Source organism: Coenobita brevimanus, chromosome 98, assembly GCF_032717465.1.
Source record: "Coenobita brevimanus isolate Jiangsu-jjx chromosome 98, ASM3271746v2, whole genome shotgun sequence".
NCBI lineage: Eukaryota > Metazoa > Arthropoda > Malacostraca > Decapoda > Coenobitidae > Coenobita > Coenobita brevimanus.
Genome location: NC_137051.1, coordinates 29,559,834 through 29,580,012, shown reverse-complemented (window position 1 = coordinate 29,580,012; position 20,179 = coordinate 29,559,834). Strand labels below are relative to the sequence as shown.

At 43.7% G+C, this 20,179-nt stretch overlaps 1 protein-coding gene across 2 annotated transcripts in view; it reads right to left on the bottom strand.

The window, feature by feature from the left end:
* Positions 1 to 20,179, bottom strand: part of SrpRalpha (signal recognition particle receptor alpha) — a 409,651-nt gene that overhangs the window by 67,810 nt on the left and 321,662 nt on the right. For both annotated transcript variants that reach the window (XM_080283804.1, XM_080283805.1), the window contains 2 exons: positions 3,375 to 3,566; positions 1,569 to 1,733 (listed from right to left, as the gene is read on the bottom strand). In XM_080283804.1, coding sequence (XP_080139930.1) covers positions 1,569 to 1,733; positions 3,375 to 3,566 — 357 coding nt within the window. The remainder of the gene's footprint in view (positions 1 to 1,568; positions 1,734 to 3,374; positions 3,567 to 20,179) is intronic.

Sequence of the window (20,179 nt, the reverse complement as noted above, 5' to 3'; positions counted from 1 at the left end):
AGAAAAAAAAATGATATTCAAAGGTGGGTTGGCTCTGGTACCTTTTGTAGGCCTTCTCCTTGTGGACTGCATTAGAACAAGTGTGATTAAACTTTTTTTTTTTTCACTGGATATGAGAAAGAAATGTATGCTTCCATTTTCGAAGGAATAACTCCATAATGCGCATGACACACCCAGATGGCTCTCGGCCATGGAAACAATAATCATTCCACTAAAATCAAAGAGGTACTGCCTGAGGGCCTCCCAATCAGCAGCTCCAAAATGCCACAGCCATCTCTTCTTGAGAGAGGTCCACAGGCCTAACTGGAGCGATTGGATAGGTTAAGGTGATGAGGTTGTGACTGGAGGAGCCCAACAGAGAGAAATGAATAACAGCATAAGCAGAAGGATTAGTTGTAAAGAAGAGGTCAAGTATATTGGAACTCTCTCCAAGGTGCATCAGTGATATGGGTACACTGCTGTACAAGCTGCTCCAGGTCATTAAGGATGGAAAAGATGAAGGCTTTTCCACCGGGAGGATCAGTGAAGCGAGAGGACAGCCAAAGGTGATGGCGAACATTGAAATCACCAAGAATGGAGATTTCTGAGAGAGGATACACCGATAGGATGTGTTCCACCTTAGATGTAAGACAGTTGAAGAACTTTCCAGAGTCAGTAGTGGATAGATAAACAGCACAGCTATATTTGGTCACAGAATGAAAGGATAGCAAAAGCCAGAGAGTAGGATAGCTTGGGATGGAAGAGTAGGTTCGTGTAAACATACCATAACTGTTCACAGTTTTTTATGGATCATGCTAATTCGACGCCTACAGCACTCATAAATATAGCATCATTCGACGTCGTCGGCCATTAAGGAGCTAAATTACTTCTGGGTAGAGGTTTTACAGGTAGACAGATTCTTCTTCAAATCATCCCCTTGCTTTTCTCACCTCAACTCATAAAGAGTGTGTCAGCATATTATATCTCTGCCTGTCCCAGGGATACCAGAAGAAAACAAACAAGAAATTAATAAGAATACTCGTAACTATGAGAAACTCGGCATGATTTTTAAAAAATCAAACCAAAGTTTCACCCTGAAAGTAAATGTCTACATGGTGAGCTTCCAATATTGTAGTCACACTTAGCCCTAACTCTCATTTATACCTGTACTTTTGTACATTCTATAATTTGTATATTTGTACTTCAATAGATGAAATATGAATTTTGACTACAAAACTAACTCACTATGCAGGTTTGCTACTACTATACTACATAAATCAACTAGATGCTCATGAGGAGCCTACACGTGGTGGTGGTGTGTACTCTAGGTGGGGCAAAGCAGTTGCATTCTCCACTCAGGAGACAAAGCTCCTCATTTACTTGCACCTCACTGCAGGAGAGGACCCTGATCCAACCCTGGTGAGGTGCTGTCTTCTGTGAGGGGGTGCCAGTTCCCTACATGGTGTACGAGTACATACTGTACTATACTGTACCTGTAGGACAGCCCCCACAAAAGCAGCTGCTAGCCTAAGGTTGACAAATCTGCTCGATCAGACAGATCAGGGTTACGTAACAACAAATTAGCTTACCTGTTCAAAAAGCTGTACCATTGTCACACCATTGTGTTTTTCTGGTGGGTGGAGATTATTAAGGTGGTGCATGTGCGTGCGGAGCTGCTCCACAGCTCCTGCACGGAAGGTATCACATGCAGCAATCAGGACACGGAAGTTATTTTCAATCAACCAGAAGGTGATCTGCCCGGAAGAAGCAAAACTACATTCACCTCTATAGAAAATTTATTCCTACATTCTTGCAACTTCTTCTGAAAATTTCCTCTGTTTACAGACACTCATATTGATCTGTCTTAAAAATGTATTCTTTACTTTCATTTTCATACTCTATACTAAACTCTACACTTTTCTTATTTTTAGTCCTCCTCCTCCTCTTCCTCCTCCTTCCTTCTTCCTCCTCCTCCTCCTCCTCTATTTTTTTTTTTTTTACATAATTCCTTTCTTCCAACCAAACGAACTCCCTTGTATATTCTTCTTCCACTGCTCTTCAAACCTCCCCACCCCACCAAGTCATTCCTCTCTTACTAGTTTATGCCCTTACAATATTGCACACAGCTCTGGCATTACTACATAAACACTCCTTGTATGCACTCTCTTGTACGCACTCCACAAATTTTTAAATTCCATTCGTTCTCATTTCATTTGTCCTAGTCTCCTCCATCACCTTTCATTCACATTCATCTACTGCTGATTTCCTTTATTTTCTTTGTATACTTTCCACACTCATTTTTCTATATGCTCTTGTCAGTTTCACCCTGTATAATACAAATGATCAGATAAACTCTTGCTTTACCCTCTCTTCCTTTAAAGAACTACGTTTTGCAGGTTTCCAGTCACTATTTTTTTTTCCCATTTCTTTTTTTAAACAAAGAAGCTGTCACATATCTTTCTTCATAGCTAACGAGTGACAGCCTCTCTCTTTCTCTCTCTAACACAGTGGTTCCCAAACTGGGGGCCATGGCCCCCTTGGGGTCCATATATCAGAATGTAGGGGGCCATAACCTGAACCGAAGGAGTTTAGCGAGTAGGTAGTCAGTGGAGAGAACTTACACTGAGTGGAATGGGGATTCAAATGAAGGAAAAATGAACCTGGCATGAATGTTCAGAAGCAAATGGTCTGGGAGGAGGTGGGTGTGTCGCAACTGAAGGCCATGGTTGTGACAGATAATTATGACTCACTATTATAGCATATCATTTCAGAATTATAAAGTTATCAGATTTGTAAAATTCAAAGATCAGATCAAATTGCGTGGGATTAATACACTTTTTCAATCCAGTGAATTTTTTTTTTATTGCTGAATCAGCTTTTTGCAATAATGCAATTTTTAATTACTCTAAGTATGGATTTTTTTAAGGTGCATTTTATTATTCTTTTAGTACCATTTCAATAATTATATGATTCAGCTAAGACAAAATACACATTTCTTTATTAATACTTAACAAAAGAGAAAATAAAAAATGGAATCAATAAAATTACAGGATTTGCTAAAGTGATTTTTATATGGACATGATGAGTGTAGGACTGTAGTGTAGACAGTCACTGTAGTCATGGGTTATGGTTGGGGAAGGGGGGCCATGGACAAGGATCATGTATGAAAAGTGGGTAACGACCAGAAAAAGTTTGGGAACCACTGCTCTAGCATAATAAAAAATCAGCTGTCATATATCTTTCTTCATAGGTAACAAGTAACAGGCTCTCTCTCAAACTGATAGACAGACAGATAGATAAATAGATAGACAGACAGATAGATTGATAGACAGACAGATAGATAGATAGGTATGATAGATAGACAGGGTCCACTACAAAACTTAAAGGTCACCCACCTTCGCAAGATTGGTTGACTTGCCTACACCATTGACCCCACAAAAGGCCATAGTGTAAGGCCGGCCAGACTTCTTAGCCTCAACGACATCACGCAAGATATCCAAACGTCGTTTTGGGGTCAGTAGCTGCACCAAGGATTCAGTCAGGGTGGCACGCACAGTACTAGTGACACCTTCAAAAGTACCAATCACCTGTGGAACAAAAGTTTGTTGGCTAGGGGAAATGTACTGTAGACAAAAAAGAAACAACACTAATGTTACGAGGCTGTACCACACCTTACTGTATTTCTGATCATTAATTTTCCTGTAATTAGTGTAAACAAAAATTTTTTCTTTTTAACCCTTCTGTGGCCACCAGTATCGAACAACATTTTATGGCAATGTGACCACCAGCACTGACGTGGAACTACAAGGCTTAGTGAATTAGTTTGGGAGAGTGTGTAAGAAAAGGAATCTAAAGGTGAATAAAGATGATTGTAGGAAAGAGTAAAGTTAAGGTCTTCAAGAGAAACGTAGTCACTGAATGCACAGTTATGGTCTCCAGGAGTAATGAAGTCACTGCATGCACAGTTATGGTCTTCAAGAGAAACGAAGTCACTGAATGCACAGTTATGGTCTTCAAGAGAAACAAAGTCACTGAATGCAGTTACGGTCTTCAAGAGAAACGAAGTCACTGAATGCACAGTTATGGTCTTCAACAGAAATAAAACCACTGAATGCACAGATATGGTCTTCAAGAGAAATGAAGTCACAGAATGCACAGCGAGGTTGGATGATGAAGAAATGGAAAATGTGAGTGCACTTAAGTATTTGGGCAGTGTGATGAGTAAGGATGGAAGTTTGGAGGATGAAGTGCTTGAACAGGTACAACAAGGAAGAAAGGTTGCTGGTTCTTTGAAAGCAGAAATAAGAAACAGGGATGTGAGAATGGAAGTAGAAAGGCACTACATGACTGTATTGTGATACCAACTCTAATGTACAGAAGTGAGGCTTGGACCTCGTTGGAAGGACACAAGAGTGAGAGCAGTGGAAATGAGTTATCTGAGAGGAGCACGTGGAGTTACATGGAGAGACAGACTGATAAATGAGGAAGTAAAGGAGTGTTGTGATGAGGATGTGATGGCAGGCATTAGGAGAAATACAATACACTCTATCTATCTATCTATTGCCAGACGCCTCAATCCCGTTTGGGGTGGCCACAAACAAATCGCCTCCACGTCGCCCTGTCCCCCGCCATTTCACTGCCCTGCTCCCAACTCACACCCCCCTCTCTCATATACCTCTCCACCCCATCCCTTCATCTCATCCTTGGCCCCCCCCTCCCTCTTCCCCCCTCCACCTCACTCACATACATTCTCTTCATCAGTCTTTCACCCTCCATCCTCTCCACATGGCCAAACCACCTCAGTGTGTTCCTCATAATGCTTCCAATCACATCCACATCTACACCACAACGCTCCTTTATATCCTCATTCGTCAGCCTGTCTCTCCATGTGAATCCACAGGCTCCACTTAAATAACTCATTTCCACTGCTCTCACTCTTGACTCGTGTCCTTCCAACAACGTCCAAGCTTCACTTCCATACGTTAGAGTTGGTATCACAATACTGTCATGTAGTAACTTTTTCACTTCCATGCTCACTTCCCTGTTTCTTATCACTGCTTTCAAAGAACCAGCAACCTTTCTTCCCTGCTGTACCCTTTCAAGCACTTCACCCTCAAAAACTCCATCCTTACTCATCACACTACCCAAGTACTTAAATGTACTCACATTTTCCAATTCCTCACCATCCAACCTTGCTGTACATTCACTGACTTCACCTCTCTCAAAGACCATCACTTTACTCTTCCCTACATTCACCTTTAGATTCCTTTTCTTACACACTCTCCCAAACTCATCCACCAAGCCTTGCAGCTCCCCTTCGTCTTCACTCAACAACATAGTATCATCTGCAAACAACAGTACAGGGAGTTTCCAAACACCATCCTCTCTCACCAGTGCCACTCCAACATCCACTACTCTACCTTGTACCTCTTTTATTAACCCATCCATGAACAGATTGAACAACCATGGAGACATGACACATCCCTGTTTCAACCCAACCTCCAAAAAGAAAAATTCACTAAGTTCACCATCCACACGCACTGCAGTCTTCGCACCATCGTACATACTCCTCACAGCATTCAACAACTTTCCATCTACTTCATATATTCTTAATTCTTTCCACAATCCTTGTCTATCCACCCTGTCATATGCTTTCTCCAAATCCATGAAAGCCGCATACAGCTTCTTTCCCTTCTCTAGAAACTTTTCCACTAAAGATCTAAGAATGAATATCTGATCTACACAACGTCTTCCCTTCCTAAACCCTCCCTGTTCTTCTCCAACTAATTCCTCTGTTCTTTCTCTAACTCTGTCAATAAGTATCCTACCATACACTTTTCCTATTAGGCTAAGAAGACAAATGCCCCTATGATTACCACACACTTCTTTTTCCCCTTTTCCTTTGTTCAAGGGAATAATTATACCTGACTTCCAATCCTCCGGGACTCAACCTTCCTCCCAGGCCAATCTGCACATCTTCCATATCCATTCTACTACTATCTCTCCCCATGCTTCAGCATTTCACCACACACTCCATCAATTCCTGGGGCTTTCCCCAATTTAACTTTCTTCATTGCTTCCACAACTTCTATCCTACTGATTTCTTCCTGTCTTCTCATCTCCCTCCTTCTCCCAGCCATTCCCCAGCCACTTATACTCGCATTAGTTCCATCCTGTATGTTCAACAATTCCTTAAAGTGTTCTCTCCATCTGCTCACTTTTTCTCCCTTCTCCACTAGTAATCTACTATTTTTATCTTTCACTCCCCTGCTAACCTCACTTCCACCCTGTCTTACTCTCTTCATCTCTTTCCAGAACATTTTCTTACAGTCCCTCCACTTCACACTCAAATTCCTTCCAAATTCCTCATCCACTCTCTTCTTACTCTCTCTTACTAATCTTTTCACCTCTCTCTTTCTACATATAACTCTCTCTTCCGCCTCTCAACTTCTTCCACGCCCCTATTCTCATCCATTCATTGTATGCTTTCTTCTTTTGTGGCACAGCCTGTCTCACCTCTTCAGTCCACCACGCTGTTCCTTGCACACCCCTCTGTCTTCTCTTCCTCCCACACGCCACATCACATGCTGCACATATTTCTTCTGTAAATATCCTGCACACACCTTCCACGTCCCTCACCTGCTCCAATTCATATTTGCCCAATTGTTCATAAATCACGGATTCATAAATCATGGCTAGGTGGCCATCAGACTGCCGGCAACCTTAAATCACTGTTATGTCACGAAAATCGCGGACCTAGGAACCCAAGTGGGCCTTTTCCGAGGAGAACCGTAAACCGTGGCATCCAAACTGAAAATCACGACCCAACAACCAATAACTGTGCGTCCCTGGTGGCTTATGTGCATACTAATGCTGCCATGTTATTGTTGTTCTTGTCCCGCCAGTCCACACACTACAGACCGTCGCTGTGGAGTACGAGAGTTACCTGCCTTTTTTGTGCAATTTCCCCCCGCCTCCTACCCGCCATGGCCCTTCCCGACCTCCCGATGAAGTGCTCTAAGCAGTATGGCGTCAAGAAGCTGCGGCAGTTGTTGTACAGTAAATGTTTGGAGCTCATTCGTCGTGTTGAGATAGGAGAGAAATTTTCAAAGCTGGCGAAAGAGTTTGGGAAGAACAAGTGCTGAGAGGTTCTAAGGTCTTCCCAACACCACCCCACTCCATTCACTTAAGCAATTTCGTCATAGGGTTAAGGTGAGATTCCTTAACACTGCTTATTTCTATTTAATACATGCACTGAATATTCCTTAATTTGTATGTTTGTGTTTGATGGTGCCTAGATGGATGTAGGTAGGGTGCTGTGGGGGCGGGTTGGCCAAAGTCCAGACCCAAATTAAATTTTCACAAAAGAGTTATTATTCATAAATCATGGAATTCGTAAATCACGGCAGTGGTCCAGACCCAAATTGTCACGATTTACGAGGGCTGAGTGTACATTAAGGTGGTCTGGCCATGTGGAAAGGATGGAGAGCAGGAGGCTAACAAGGAGAGTGTATGTGAGAGAGGTGGGGAAGAGGAGAGGAATGGGGAGGCCAAGGATGAGGTGGAGGGATGGAGTGGAAAGGTATATGAGAGAGGGAGGTGTGAGGTAGTGAAGGGCAGCAAAATGGCAGGGAAGGGTGACATGGAGGCGATTTGTTTGTTGACACCCCTTACAGGATTAAGGGCTCTGACAATTGACAGAAAGCAAAGGGACATCCCTTAGATTAAATCAAAGTGCCAAGGATGCCTTGATTCTTGTCTAATTTATGGTACTGCATATATAATTTACCAATTCTAAGCATAATATAGCAGTTTGGCTGTTAGTGACCTAAGCTGTGCATAAGTATAAGAATGCATGGGTTAGGGAGGCTGTGACTGACCTGTTAAACCTTCTGTGTGCCTTCGAACAGCTACATTTCTCTTCACATGTCTTAATTTACAAGCCAAACTTCACCATACAGGTTAAGCATTTTCTGTTGCAGAAATCTGAATAAAACTTGAATTTTAGTAACAAATTTATGCAAGAATTTTGTGGTTTATGAGAATCTGGGGGATATTTCTTCCATGGGTATCTTCAAGGAGACATGGGACTGTCACAAAGTTGAGAAATTGTTATTATGCCAATTCGTGACATTGAATTATTAGGGGAGCTTGTGACATTGTATTATTATGCGAGCCTATGAACGCAGTGGGAAATCCCAGAAAATTTCGCTCACGCAGCTAACCGTCCTGTGACGGCACTCTAACTGTAACTGTTTTTCAGAACATTCACCACTGCTTCATAAGTGACTGTTCTTATGCATGACATTAGAGCTTCATTGAACAATATTTTTAGTGTAATCATTCCTCTGCCTTGCCTCTCTAGCCATTAAGTCAGGCCACGCCTACTATCGGTGATCATCTATTTGCTTTGAGGCCAGCGTATGAACATTGGCCAGTTGGTGTTGAGCTGTCAAAGGAAGAGGACGTCGTGAGCAGTGCGGAGAAGGCCCCGTTTTAGCTGCTACAGTCTCTAACAGTTCTACGATCCTCGCATCTCCCCACTAAGTTGGTGATCGGCAGCAGTGGATGTCAGCAGTGAGAATTGTTGTGCCTCGAGTATCAAGCAGAGCCGCCCAGTTTATTCCCAACCACGACTCCATTTTCTTCACTGACCAGTATTTCTTTCCTTGTTTTCTAGGCTTAAGATTATTAGGCTGTTGTTTGAGTGCATGAGTGTATTTACTTTCACTGATATTCTGAATTTACTCAAGTTCCCGTGTAACACAAATTTATTTGACATAATTAATAAATTTACAGTTCTTCTTTTTGAGCTCAATTAAATGTAATAACTGTGTTTGATTTCTCCACATTGATCTTACTTTAATTTGCTTACTCCCTGTTTGCACAAACTTTCCTTGTTATTAATCACAACTGGTAGTTAAGCCAGCTCTTTTGTACTGGTTCATAATAAATCTGTTGCGCCAGCTAGGAGTTAGCATCAACAATAGAATCTGTCTGTTAGTATTAATTATAGACTGTCAGGGGTAAGGACACTTTCTCAGACGCTAACAGTATCATCGATTCGGCATTCGTGAGTGATTAGTCTTCGCTGTGTACTGTTGAGGAAGTTTATGAAATTCTTGTCTTTAACAGAATTGGAGAAGTAAGCCAGCATAAAGTAAAAACTTACTACATGATTCCATAAGTCAATTCCTTTTGTGACAACTGACGATTCATTCACAATTTATTCTTATTTTCACTTCCCCCCTTGACATCTGGTGACTTCATTCCAGGATATTAACTCCTAGCATTAAAGTTATTAATGAAATAATAAACTCACTCACTCATAACTAGTTATTTGTTATGATCATTAAAGTTTATAGGCACTACCTTACTGGTGGTTACTGATTCTGCTTGATTGCCAGATGCAATTTTTCATTTCTCTTTCCTTACCACTTTAACTAGATAAAACTGGTCACCACCAACCAGTGCCTATATTCTTTATTTTTGATTATTAGCGTTCAATTGTGAAACAGCAGTCAGTACATCAGTCTTTAGTTCACTCAGTCTCAGTTTGGGTTTGCACCATGGCTACTAGTTCAGACATACAGGAAGCCAAGGATATGGGGCTTACCAATCCCCAGGATTTTAAAGACTATGTTCTCTCACAGTACACTTATGAACAGCAACGTGAGAGTGATGCCTGTGAAGAGCGCAAAATTCAACATGAGGAACGTGAGAAACAGCATGAGGAATGTGAGAGAGAACATGAACTTGAACTTGAGGTGTTGAAGCTCAAACGAGACTCCTTGGCTTCGGGCACATCTGGTGCAGCCAACCCGAGTTCCACGAGTGCTCCGCTGCACATGTTCTGGCAACCCCACACCTCAAGCTTCCTTCGCACAAGGAAGGCAAGTACAAGTCGTGGCTCGCTGTGCTTATGGGTCAGCTAAAGATTTGTCAGGTAAAGGATGCCAGTCAAATGGTGGAAAAGGCTGACACATTCTTCACTGCATATGGGTACCAAACTCGTAAGCAACAGTCCTGGAACAGGGAAGATACTGCCAAGTCTGGGAAGCCATCTCAGAGCAAACCCCAGCATCAAGGCCTTTCTCAAAATAATGGCCACAGTCCAAACAAACCACAGAAAAAGGACCAGGGGCAGAATATGTAGAAACCCGATTGGAAGTGATACAAGCAGTACCCCAACCAGCAGCAGTATCAGCCACGCAATCAACACTCGGGACAATCTTTTCAGCACCAGTCCCAGCGTATCAGAGGCAGGTGGCAAATGCAGCCTCCATTCCTTGACATGCGCAAGATGGTGTCATCCCTAGCAGCACAAGTCCTCCCTCATAAGTAACTAATCCTCAGACAGTGAGCCCTCCTCCACAGGTGGTAAATGTTCCAACTCCCCAGATGGTGATTACGACCCTTCAGGCATCTAGTCCTCTGGGCGTTACATTCGCAGAGTTGTGTGCTATGCAGCCTTATCAACGGCTGGCCACTTCCTCCACAGGCCCTCCCACAGGTAACAGTGCCTTCCTTGTTCAGCCAGGGTTTGTGGGAGGTGTTTCTGTAACTGTCCAGAGAAACAATGGTTCCTCAGGCTGCTCTGTCAGGCAGAGTCTAGTTCAGCCTGAGGAGTACACAGGCAGACAGATCCATGCTCAGCTTATTGATGGATCAGTGAGACTGTTTCCTGAGGCACGTATCTAGGTAGCATCTCCCTTTTACACTGGTTCGACAGTTGCAGTTGTCATGCCAGAACTTTGTTTGACCTTATTATAGGTAATATACCAGGCGCCAAGTATAGTTGCACCATAGATGTCGCTACTCAGACTTCGGCAGCAGAAACATGAGCTATGGCCAAGGCTCCAAACTGTGTCACCCCACTGACCATTGCATCAACACCAGATCTGATTTGTAGTCATGATGTTGTCCTGGAACAACAGTCTGATCCGACACTTTGTGTTGGGCAGAAGAAACTAAAGGGTAATGTGATTAAGTATGCACAGGGAGGTTAAGCCAGGTTCCTTTGTAAACAAGAACGGCTGTACGGTGGGTCACAAACACCCCAGGGTGAGGTTTGACTGCAGCTTGTCGTTCCTGCAACATATCGCCGAGCAGAATTCGAACTGAGTCATTGTTCAGCGTTGGGAGGTCACATAGGCAAAAAGGAAACCCAAGACCATATCTCGGCTGACTTTTTCTAGCCAGGAATGGGACAGAAAATAAATAGGCTTGCGTGCTTCTGCAATGTGTGTCGAAGTACCACCAATTAGGGACATGTCCTTCCTGCGTCATTTGAATCCACGCCCGTAATCTCCGAGTCATTTGAGAGAGAGGGCAGTGGCAATTTGGGTGCACACCTGACCACAGTGTAGAGGCTCAAACAGTGTGCTCATCTTTGGACCAAAATAAGGTTGGTTTTGCCCAGGTCATCTATGATTGGTCACCCTGACCCATGACGTCACTTGGATACCTGCCCTCGACCTGCCTCACTCACGAAGCAGGACAATAGTGTGTTTTTGCCAGCCATTTGTGATGCATAGCCTGCTTTATTTTATACATTTCATGAAGTTACAATGCCTTTCACGATGTGCTGTGTGTTTGGGTGTTCAGGGAAGACATCTGATGGCAAGTTTCTCAGATGCTCTTGCATGCCAAATGATAAAATCAACAGGCAAAAGTGGATACATTTGTGTGGACGGAGTGGCCGTGTCTATGAAAGGCATGTCAGCTCGCGAAAGTATGTAAGAGATCTGCTATGCGAGTTGCTGAGGACACCACTACCAATCAAAAGAAGACTGTTAAATGTGACCTGCCCGAGTTTGCGTATGGATTCTCAACTTACTGATATTGGTGTATGCGTTGAAATACTGTATAAGGGAAAGTATGCTTTTAGGATGTCCGAGTGCATAGGAACAACTACCACCGGACAGTACTTAGACTAGGAACATATGCACAGAGCCCTGAGTTAACACTCACTACTCTTACTTTCGACCTGTGATGGGCTGTGGGTCACTGAGGGCCCTGTTAGTTAATCGGCACCTATCAGGATCTTTTTAACATACCAGGGGTTGATGCTGCAGGGGGTGGATCAGCTGAACCAAAGCATGGTCTCGCAGATGAGAGGAGGAGCTGGTGCCTGACGGATTGCTGTCTTCCTTGAAAGCGCCAGGCAAGGCTTCAGACCTCACCCTTCATATTCACACCGTGTCTATGCGTTAACCATGGAGTACTTTGTTCTCTGATTAACAAAGATATAGGTTTAACCAGTAATCTACAGGCATCCTCAGCAATTTATGTAATCCAAGGACTAGCACATTTCCTGGTTAATAATCTACCCAATAAGAAAATAACGGCAACCTCGAACTTTTGAAGCTTTGGCTGTCAGTTGAATTTTCAGCTGAAGCGTACTTTTCATTGTGTATGCATTGACTGCTACGCATAGGGTAATTGCAATTTAATATAAACTGTTTGTCACATTGACTCTATTGATGCTCCACCCTGATTAATTTCACAGGTATATTTGGCAGGTGATGCAGTTTTGCTGTGAGGGTACAGCACTTTAGCTGATTGTCTCTGCTGCACGCTGCCGCCTCTTCTTCTCTGCCCTAATCATCTCCATTTACTATCTATCTATCTATCTATCTATTGCCAGACGCCTCAATCCCGTTTGGGGTGGCCACAAACAAATCGCCTCCAAGTCGCCCTGTCCCCCGCCATTTCACTGTCCTGCTCCCAACTCACACCCCCCTCTCTCATATACCTCTCCACCCCATCCCTCCATCTCATCCTCGGCCTCCCCCTCCCTCTTCCCGCCTCCACCTCACTCACATACACTCTCCTCGTCAGTCTTTCACCCTCCATCCTCTCCACATGGCCAAACCACCTCAGTGTGTTCCTCATAACGCTTCCTATCACATCCACATCCACACCACAATGCTCCTTTATATCCTCATTCGTCAGCCTGTCTCTCCACGTGACTCCACAGGCTCCTCTTAAATAACTCATTTCCACTGCTCTCACTCTTGACTTGTGTCCTTCCAACAATGTCCAAGCTTCACTTCCGTACGTTAAAGTTGGTATCACAATACTGTCATTTGTATTATATCATTTTAGACATAGGTACAGTTACACTACAACTGTCACACCTACACCGTGTCACATACACCATGCTACATAACAATCAGTTGTTAATGTAAATGTAGCGAACTTTTCTTCAGTTTGACCTGAGTACATTTTTTCTCACCGTTGTCACACAGTTTTTTCCCTCAAGCTTGCTTCTATTAATGTAAATACTAGGTTTTGACACTCACTGATGACAGTGCTCTTCTCCTGTAACAGGATACTACACACACCACAGTGTGAATCTTGTGTGACTCAGTTAGGATGTATATATTACCTACTGTTAAATTTTCTCTGAAAATTTTCATTTTGATGGTGCGTAATGTCATGGATTCATGAGACCGTTATTATGCCAATTCATGACACTGTATTACAGTGAGTCCTCAAAATACGAAAGGGATAGGGACCAAAAAAATCTTTCGTAATCCGAAATTTCGTATATCGAAACGATGTTCCCCATTGAAATATACACATAAAGGGAAGGATGCATTCCAGGACCCCATTGGACTCCCACTAAAACTTTACCCCTCCTATTTAGAAGTATGCAGTACACGTATACAGTACTACAGGTAAGCCTTTAATTCACACGAGAGTTACGTTCCCAGACTCTTCGCATATGTGGTAAATTCGAGTATATGTTCTGCCCTTGTGTGCACATAATTAAGCATGTCTACTAAGTACAGTTACCCCTCCAATATCCGGATCAATAGAGCCATCGGTAGGTTCGGTTATTGGTTTCGTCCGGATATTGGGCCCCAGCTTATGGACTTGTACTTATGGACCCTAACTCAGAGAAACACCTATACAACTCCCTCCGGACATGCATAGCACCTATTTAACACCCAAATCACACCAATAAGGCACATAAATGACTGAAATAAATGCAAAAGAAACATAAAATGTGGGTTTAGAAGTATGTTCATACATTAATAAACATTCTGGTACTTATGGACCCTAACCTAGCCTAACTCTGAAAAACACATTCCTACTGCACATGCATGAGGTAAGTATAGTATGGAAAAAAGTACAGTATGAAACATTCTGGTAAGTATAGTATGGAAAAAAGTACAATATGAAACATTCTGGCTACTTACAGCAAGTCCCTGGCCACCTCGATGAATAACTGCCTCCTCTCGGACTCTGACAGTAAGAACGATTTCCTGAAGCACTTGCAGTACACTCTTCCTGAAGTCTTGCACTGAACTTAGTCAATAACACACAGAAGTCCGTTCTCTTCACAGTGTTCACTTTAGTCCAAATAATGTTCCAGTTAACTTTAATGTTGCACATAAACTTTTCCCAATCTTTTCAATTTCTAAAGCCAAAACAAAGAAGGTTAGTTACGTTAAATTTTGTTTCCACTGAGTCTTTTCTCTCATTTCGAAAACCTTAACACAACACACCGTTTTTTTCACTGCACAACACTCAAAATTCCCGTGTGGTCTAGTGGAGAAGTTCTTCCTGTTTATTCACTGTCAGAGTCCGAGAGTATCACTGGCAGGCGACCAAGGGGTGCATCGGTGGGTCGTGGTGATGGCGTACCGACTACAGAAGACTCTGAAGAAAGCCGCAAACTCACATCGAGCAGTGACTCCACTGTAGCTGATGTGCTGGGCTGTGGCTCGGAGCATGAGGGCCTGTCTCGGGGAGGCAACGGAGTGGAACCAGGGCTTGGCACAGCGGGGGTCACGGGCCTGAAAAAACTGTCAATCGTTGACTGACGCAAGGACCGACGATTCTGGCGATTGATGATGCGCTGCCGGAAAGCACGCACTTCCTCCACGAGTCCCAAGGGCCCCATCTCCCTGTCGCAGTCCGGGTGTTCCAGGTAGTCTAGGACGAACTCTAGATGTTCCCGGAGTGCGCTCAGCTTGGGGATGGCTGGAGTAGCGTCCTGCTGAGAGGAGTCCGCATCATCATCGCCTTCGTCGTCGGAATCTTCAAGTTCGGGACTGACACCAGCAACCGAAGACGCGATCTCGATATCAGACAACGTCTGATACCCAGGATCGCCCTCATCGTCGTCCAACCACTCACGAACATCGTCCATATCAACATCGTCGCTGTGCATACGTAGCCGTGCATGGAAGTCATCCACGTCAAACCCTAGAAAATCGTACTCCACATCTGTTCCGAGAAGCAGACGAGACCAACCATTTTCAAGAGTTTTCACAGGGACTTCCTTCCATGCACTAGCCCAGTTGTACAGCGCAGACTTGATGTTGTAGCGGCAAAGGTTTTCCAAAGTCCGTTTGCCTCAAGTGTCACGTCCTTCCCTGCGCTCGTCCTCATCCTCAAGAACAACCATCACCTCGTCCAGGAACTTCCGACGGTACAGGCACTTTGTTGCCACGATCACTCCTCGGTCCATGGGTTGAATGAGAGCAGTCGTATTAGGTGGCAGAAACATGCACCTAATACGGCCATTCTCAGCAACCAAGTCCTTGTCGCACAGGTGGGCAGGTGCATTGTCGAGGAGAAGGAGAGCCTTTACCTGGTCGCGAGGAATTCCCAGTGTCTTCGTCTGGTACTGGATGACCTCCTTGACGAAGTGACGGTGAAACCAGTCTTTGAAAATCACAGCTGTGAACCATGCTTTCAAAGAATGGTACCATACGACAGGAAGGACATCCATCACCCCACGAAGGCACCGAGGCTGCTTTGCACGGCCAACAATAACGGGCTTAAGCCGGTGCATGCCGTTAGCACTGGCACAACACAAAGCAGATATCCGTTCCTTAGAAAGCTTGCGGCCAGGTACACGCTTCTCCGTCTCATCGGCTAGAGTGTTCATTGGCACCGAGCGATAGAATAGGCCAGTTTCGTCTGCGTTATAGACTTGACCGAGAGTGAGGCCCTCCCTGTCGATCAAGCCTTTCACCTTGTGCTGAAACTCGTCAACTCCATCCTCGTTAGCGTCCAATGCTTAGCCATCTGCTTTACGTTTAGTAAGGCCATGTCGCAGCTTGAACGCGAAGAGCCAACCCTCGGATGCCTTGAAGTCTAGGGCATCGTGAAGCCTTGCAAACTTCTCAGCAGCAGCCTTCAGCTCCGTTCCACGTACCATCACATCAGCTGCACGTTGCTGTCGGTACCAAATCAACGTGGATCGGTCGATTTCTGCAAACTTGGGGGTAAACATAACCTTCCTTTCCACGTTGCGTTTGCTTCTCGACGAGAAGTCAGCCATGTACTGCATGAGTTTGTCTCGGGAACGCTTGATATCGAACAAAGTCGACCGGGCCAGGTTAAACTCGCGGAGAATGCGTGAAGAAGACCAACCCGCATCAACTTTCTCCAATATCTCCCGTTTCTTCTCCAGAGTCAACACCACTCTCTTCCTTTTCTCAGGAGGCGGGGCCATCATCACACACACTAAGAGGAGGGCAGAGAGCAGCAGGAGGCCTTGCAGCAAGTACGGCACCACCACAAAAGCGAGCACGTGGGCAGCCATTGCGAAGAGCGTAGGTCCAGTCGCGGTGAGAGACAGGCGGGAAGTGGGGAGGATGCAGCGGCGCTCTATCGGACGTCGGAGGAATGACGAACCAAAACAATGCTCTCACGCGGCGCGCGCGGTAAGTTCAAATTACGGACGGCAAAAAATCGATTTATTTTTTTATTTTTTTGGATTTTCGGACCATTTTGGGAATGTTTGATCCCAGGACGATAAGGTTCGGTTAGTGGGGATGTTCGGTTATGGGGCATCCAGATATTAGAGTGATTACTGTATATTATATCTGAATAATACTGTTTATGCACTACATACACCTTATAAACTAGCATAAAGTATGAAAAACAACAAAAATGTAAGAAATTTAATACTAAAACCTGACAAGCACAGGCGTAGGTAGACACTTCAGCAGTCTGGTACACAAGCCCTCACTGCCTCCCATATGCTAAATTCTGCCTTCTTTATGGTCTAAACAGTTGACTCATTCACCCCAAACATACGGTTCCGAGCCAGTTCACAGGCGTAGGTGGAGACACTTTAGCACAGTCTGGTGCACTAGCCCTCACTGCCTCTCGTATGCTACGTACTGCCTTCTTTATTGTAAGAACAGTTGACTCACCCCAAACACACGGTTCCGAGACAATTCACCATGAAGTCAATTCACCATCAAAACATGGACGATTCCCTGTCATTCTATAAATATATTTATTATTGATTAATTAATACTTTAATAACTAATTTTCAGGGGGATTTTATAACTCATATAAGTAAAAAACTAGTGTACTGTACTTGCTAAATAAACTGGTATGTAAATAAATGACAGGGAATCATCCTGACGGAGAATTGTCGCCGACATTCCTTCCTTAAGTTTGTTCAACATTTTAACTTTCTCTGTCAGCAACATCACTTTATGAGTCCATTTTGGTGTGTTACCATATGCATCACCAGCACTACGCTTAGGCCCCACGTTGGCAGACAAGGCAAGCAATCACAGGAAGGCAGAAAAATAAGCCACAAATAACGATTCATGAGTTACGTATGGTTCAAACGTCGGATTCAAACTGACTGTGTGGTGCGTGGTAGACTGACCTCACACACAGACACAGACACACACACACACACACACATATGTATGCACACAGGCAGCAGGTAGGCATTTTTATATTTTATTTATTTCTCTTGTATATTAAAATTATTTATTTGAATACTATAATTTTATGTTTTAATTATTGTACGAAAAATTTGTGGATAACCGAAATCACGTGAAAAAAGTTCATGTGAATTAAGGGCTTACCTGTATACTATTGTACAGACATAAAAAATAAAACACAAGTAATTACTGTAGTGTTAGTACGTTAAATATAGACCTGTGCTGTAGCTGGAGATTCGTGTCATTGATATGGTGCTAAGTCACATGGTGGCACCCTATTGCTCCTCTGGTACTTCCTTGACTGGTGCAGATGATGATGCAGAGAGCTTGGGAGGCATGGTGCAAATAGGAAAAGGTGAGAACAGCGAAAAACAGCGTAATGTACAGCGAAGCTGAGAGAAGAAGACGGCCGTGACTCGATTGGGAAGCGCGTGAAAATGTGTTTACCAGAGAGGGGTTAGTTCGTTTTCTCGCCACAAGCAAGTGCGGCGCTGTGCAGCCCGCCCATTTTGAATTTTTCGTATTTCCTCTCATATCGTTTTTCGTACCACTGAGACATACTTTTGTATTGTGGAATTTGTCCTACATTTATGGCTTTCGTACCATCGGAAATTCTTACTTCGAGTTTTCGTATTTCAAGGACTCACTGTATTATGGGAACTCACGACACTGTATTATTGTATAAGCCTTCGAACGCAGTGGGAAATACCAGAAAATTTAGCTCAGGAAGCTAACCGTCCAGTGATGGCACTCCGACTGTAACTGTTTTTCAGAACATTCATACTGCTTCATGAGTGACTGTTCTTATGCATGACATCAATGCTTCACTGGGCGATATTTTTAGTGTAATTATCGTTCCTCTGCCTTGCCTCTCTAGCCGTTCAGTATGGCCACGCCTACTTCCGGGAGATCATCTGTTCGCTTTGAGGATGGCGTGAGAACATTAGCCAGTTGATATAGAGCTGTCACGGGAAGAGGACGTCCTGAGCAGTGCAGAGAAGCAAGACCCAATCTTAGCGGCTACAGTCTCTAGCAGTTCTACGATCCCTGCATCTCCCCACTAAGTTGGTGATCGGCAGCAATGGATGTCAGCAGTGCGAACTGCAGCGCCTCGAGTAGCAAGCAGAGCTGCCCAGTCTATTCGCAGCCATGACTTCATTTTCTCCACTGACCAGTACTTTCTTTCCTTGTTTTCTAGGCTTAAGATTACAGTAATCCCTCCGCTATCCGATGTAATAGTGCCAAAGGCACGTCCGGAAAGTGGTCCTGTCCAGAAAGTGGGCCCCTGCTTGCTGGACTGGTACTTATGGACCCTAACCCAGCCTAACTTTGAAAGCCACCTATATAGCTCCCTACCAAACATGCATAGCACCTATTTAAACCTATTTAAGACCCTATTCACTCCAATAATGGACATAAAGCATGAAATAAATGAAAAGGAACTAGAGAATAAGGAATTAGAAGTGGAAAATATTTAGCAGTGTACAGGGTAACTACAGCACGTCTGTGGCTGCCTCCTCTAAGGCTCTGGTAGTGGTGAAAATGCTCTTGAAGCATGTACAGTAATCTAGTGTTGTGCTACACTTAATTCTTTGCACTGTGAGTTATAATTGTTTAACACTGCACATTCTATTCTTAATTGCACCACGCCAGTTCAACCACCAGTTTCAACTGCCACTTTGCACTCCACACTTAATCCTCTGCACTCTAAATTTTAATTTCTTACCACTGCACAACGCTGTAAATTCGCATGTGGTCTTGTGGCGAGGTATTGCAGTTTATTCACAAAAACGTGCACATGCGGCATCCATTGTGATGAACATCCATCCTCTACAGTGATTAGGCAGTAACTGGTGAGAGGGGGAGGAAGGAAGAGATGGAGAGGTGCATAAACAGCAACTGTTAGGCGCCGTGCGGCAATTTCAAATTACGGGTGGGAAAAAAACTCCGATTTTGGTGGGATTTTTTCTTTTTTTTGGCCATTTTTGGGTTCTGAAGATCCAGGCCCACAATGTCTGGTAAGTGGGGAGTCTGGAAAGTAGGCATCTGTATAGTACAGGGACTACTGTATTAGGTAGTTGTTTCAGTGCGTTTTTTTTTTTTTTTTTTTTTTTTTTTTTTTTTGTCCAACTCTGGGCACAGACTTCACAGCCTGCTCCCACACCCCATTAGTCCTCCTGCAATTACTTTCCTTGATATTCTGAATTTAATTAAGTTTCCTTGTAATGTAAATTTATTTGCTGTAATTAATAAATTTACAGCTCTTCTTTTTGAGCTCAATTAAATGTAATACCCATGTTTGATTTCTCCACATTGATCTTACTTTAATTTGCTTACTCCCTGTTTGCACAAACTTTCCTTGTTATTAATCACGACTGGTATGAATGATAAATCTGTTGTGCTGGCCAGAAGTTAGCACCAGCAAAAATTTATGTTGGCATTATTTATCGATTGTCAGGAGTAAGGACACTTTCTCAGAGGCC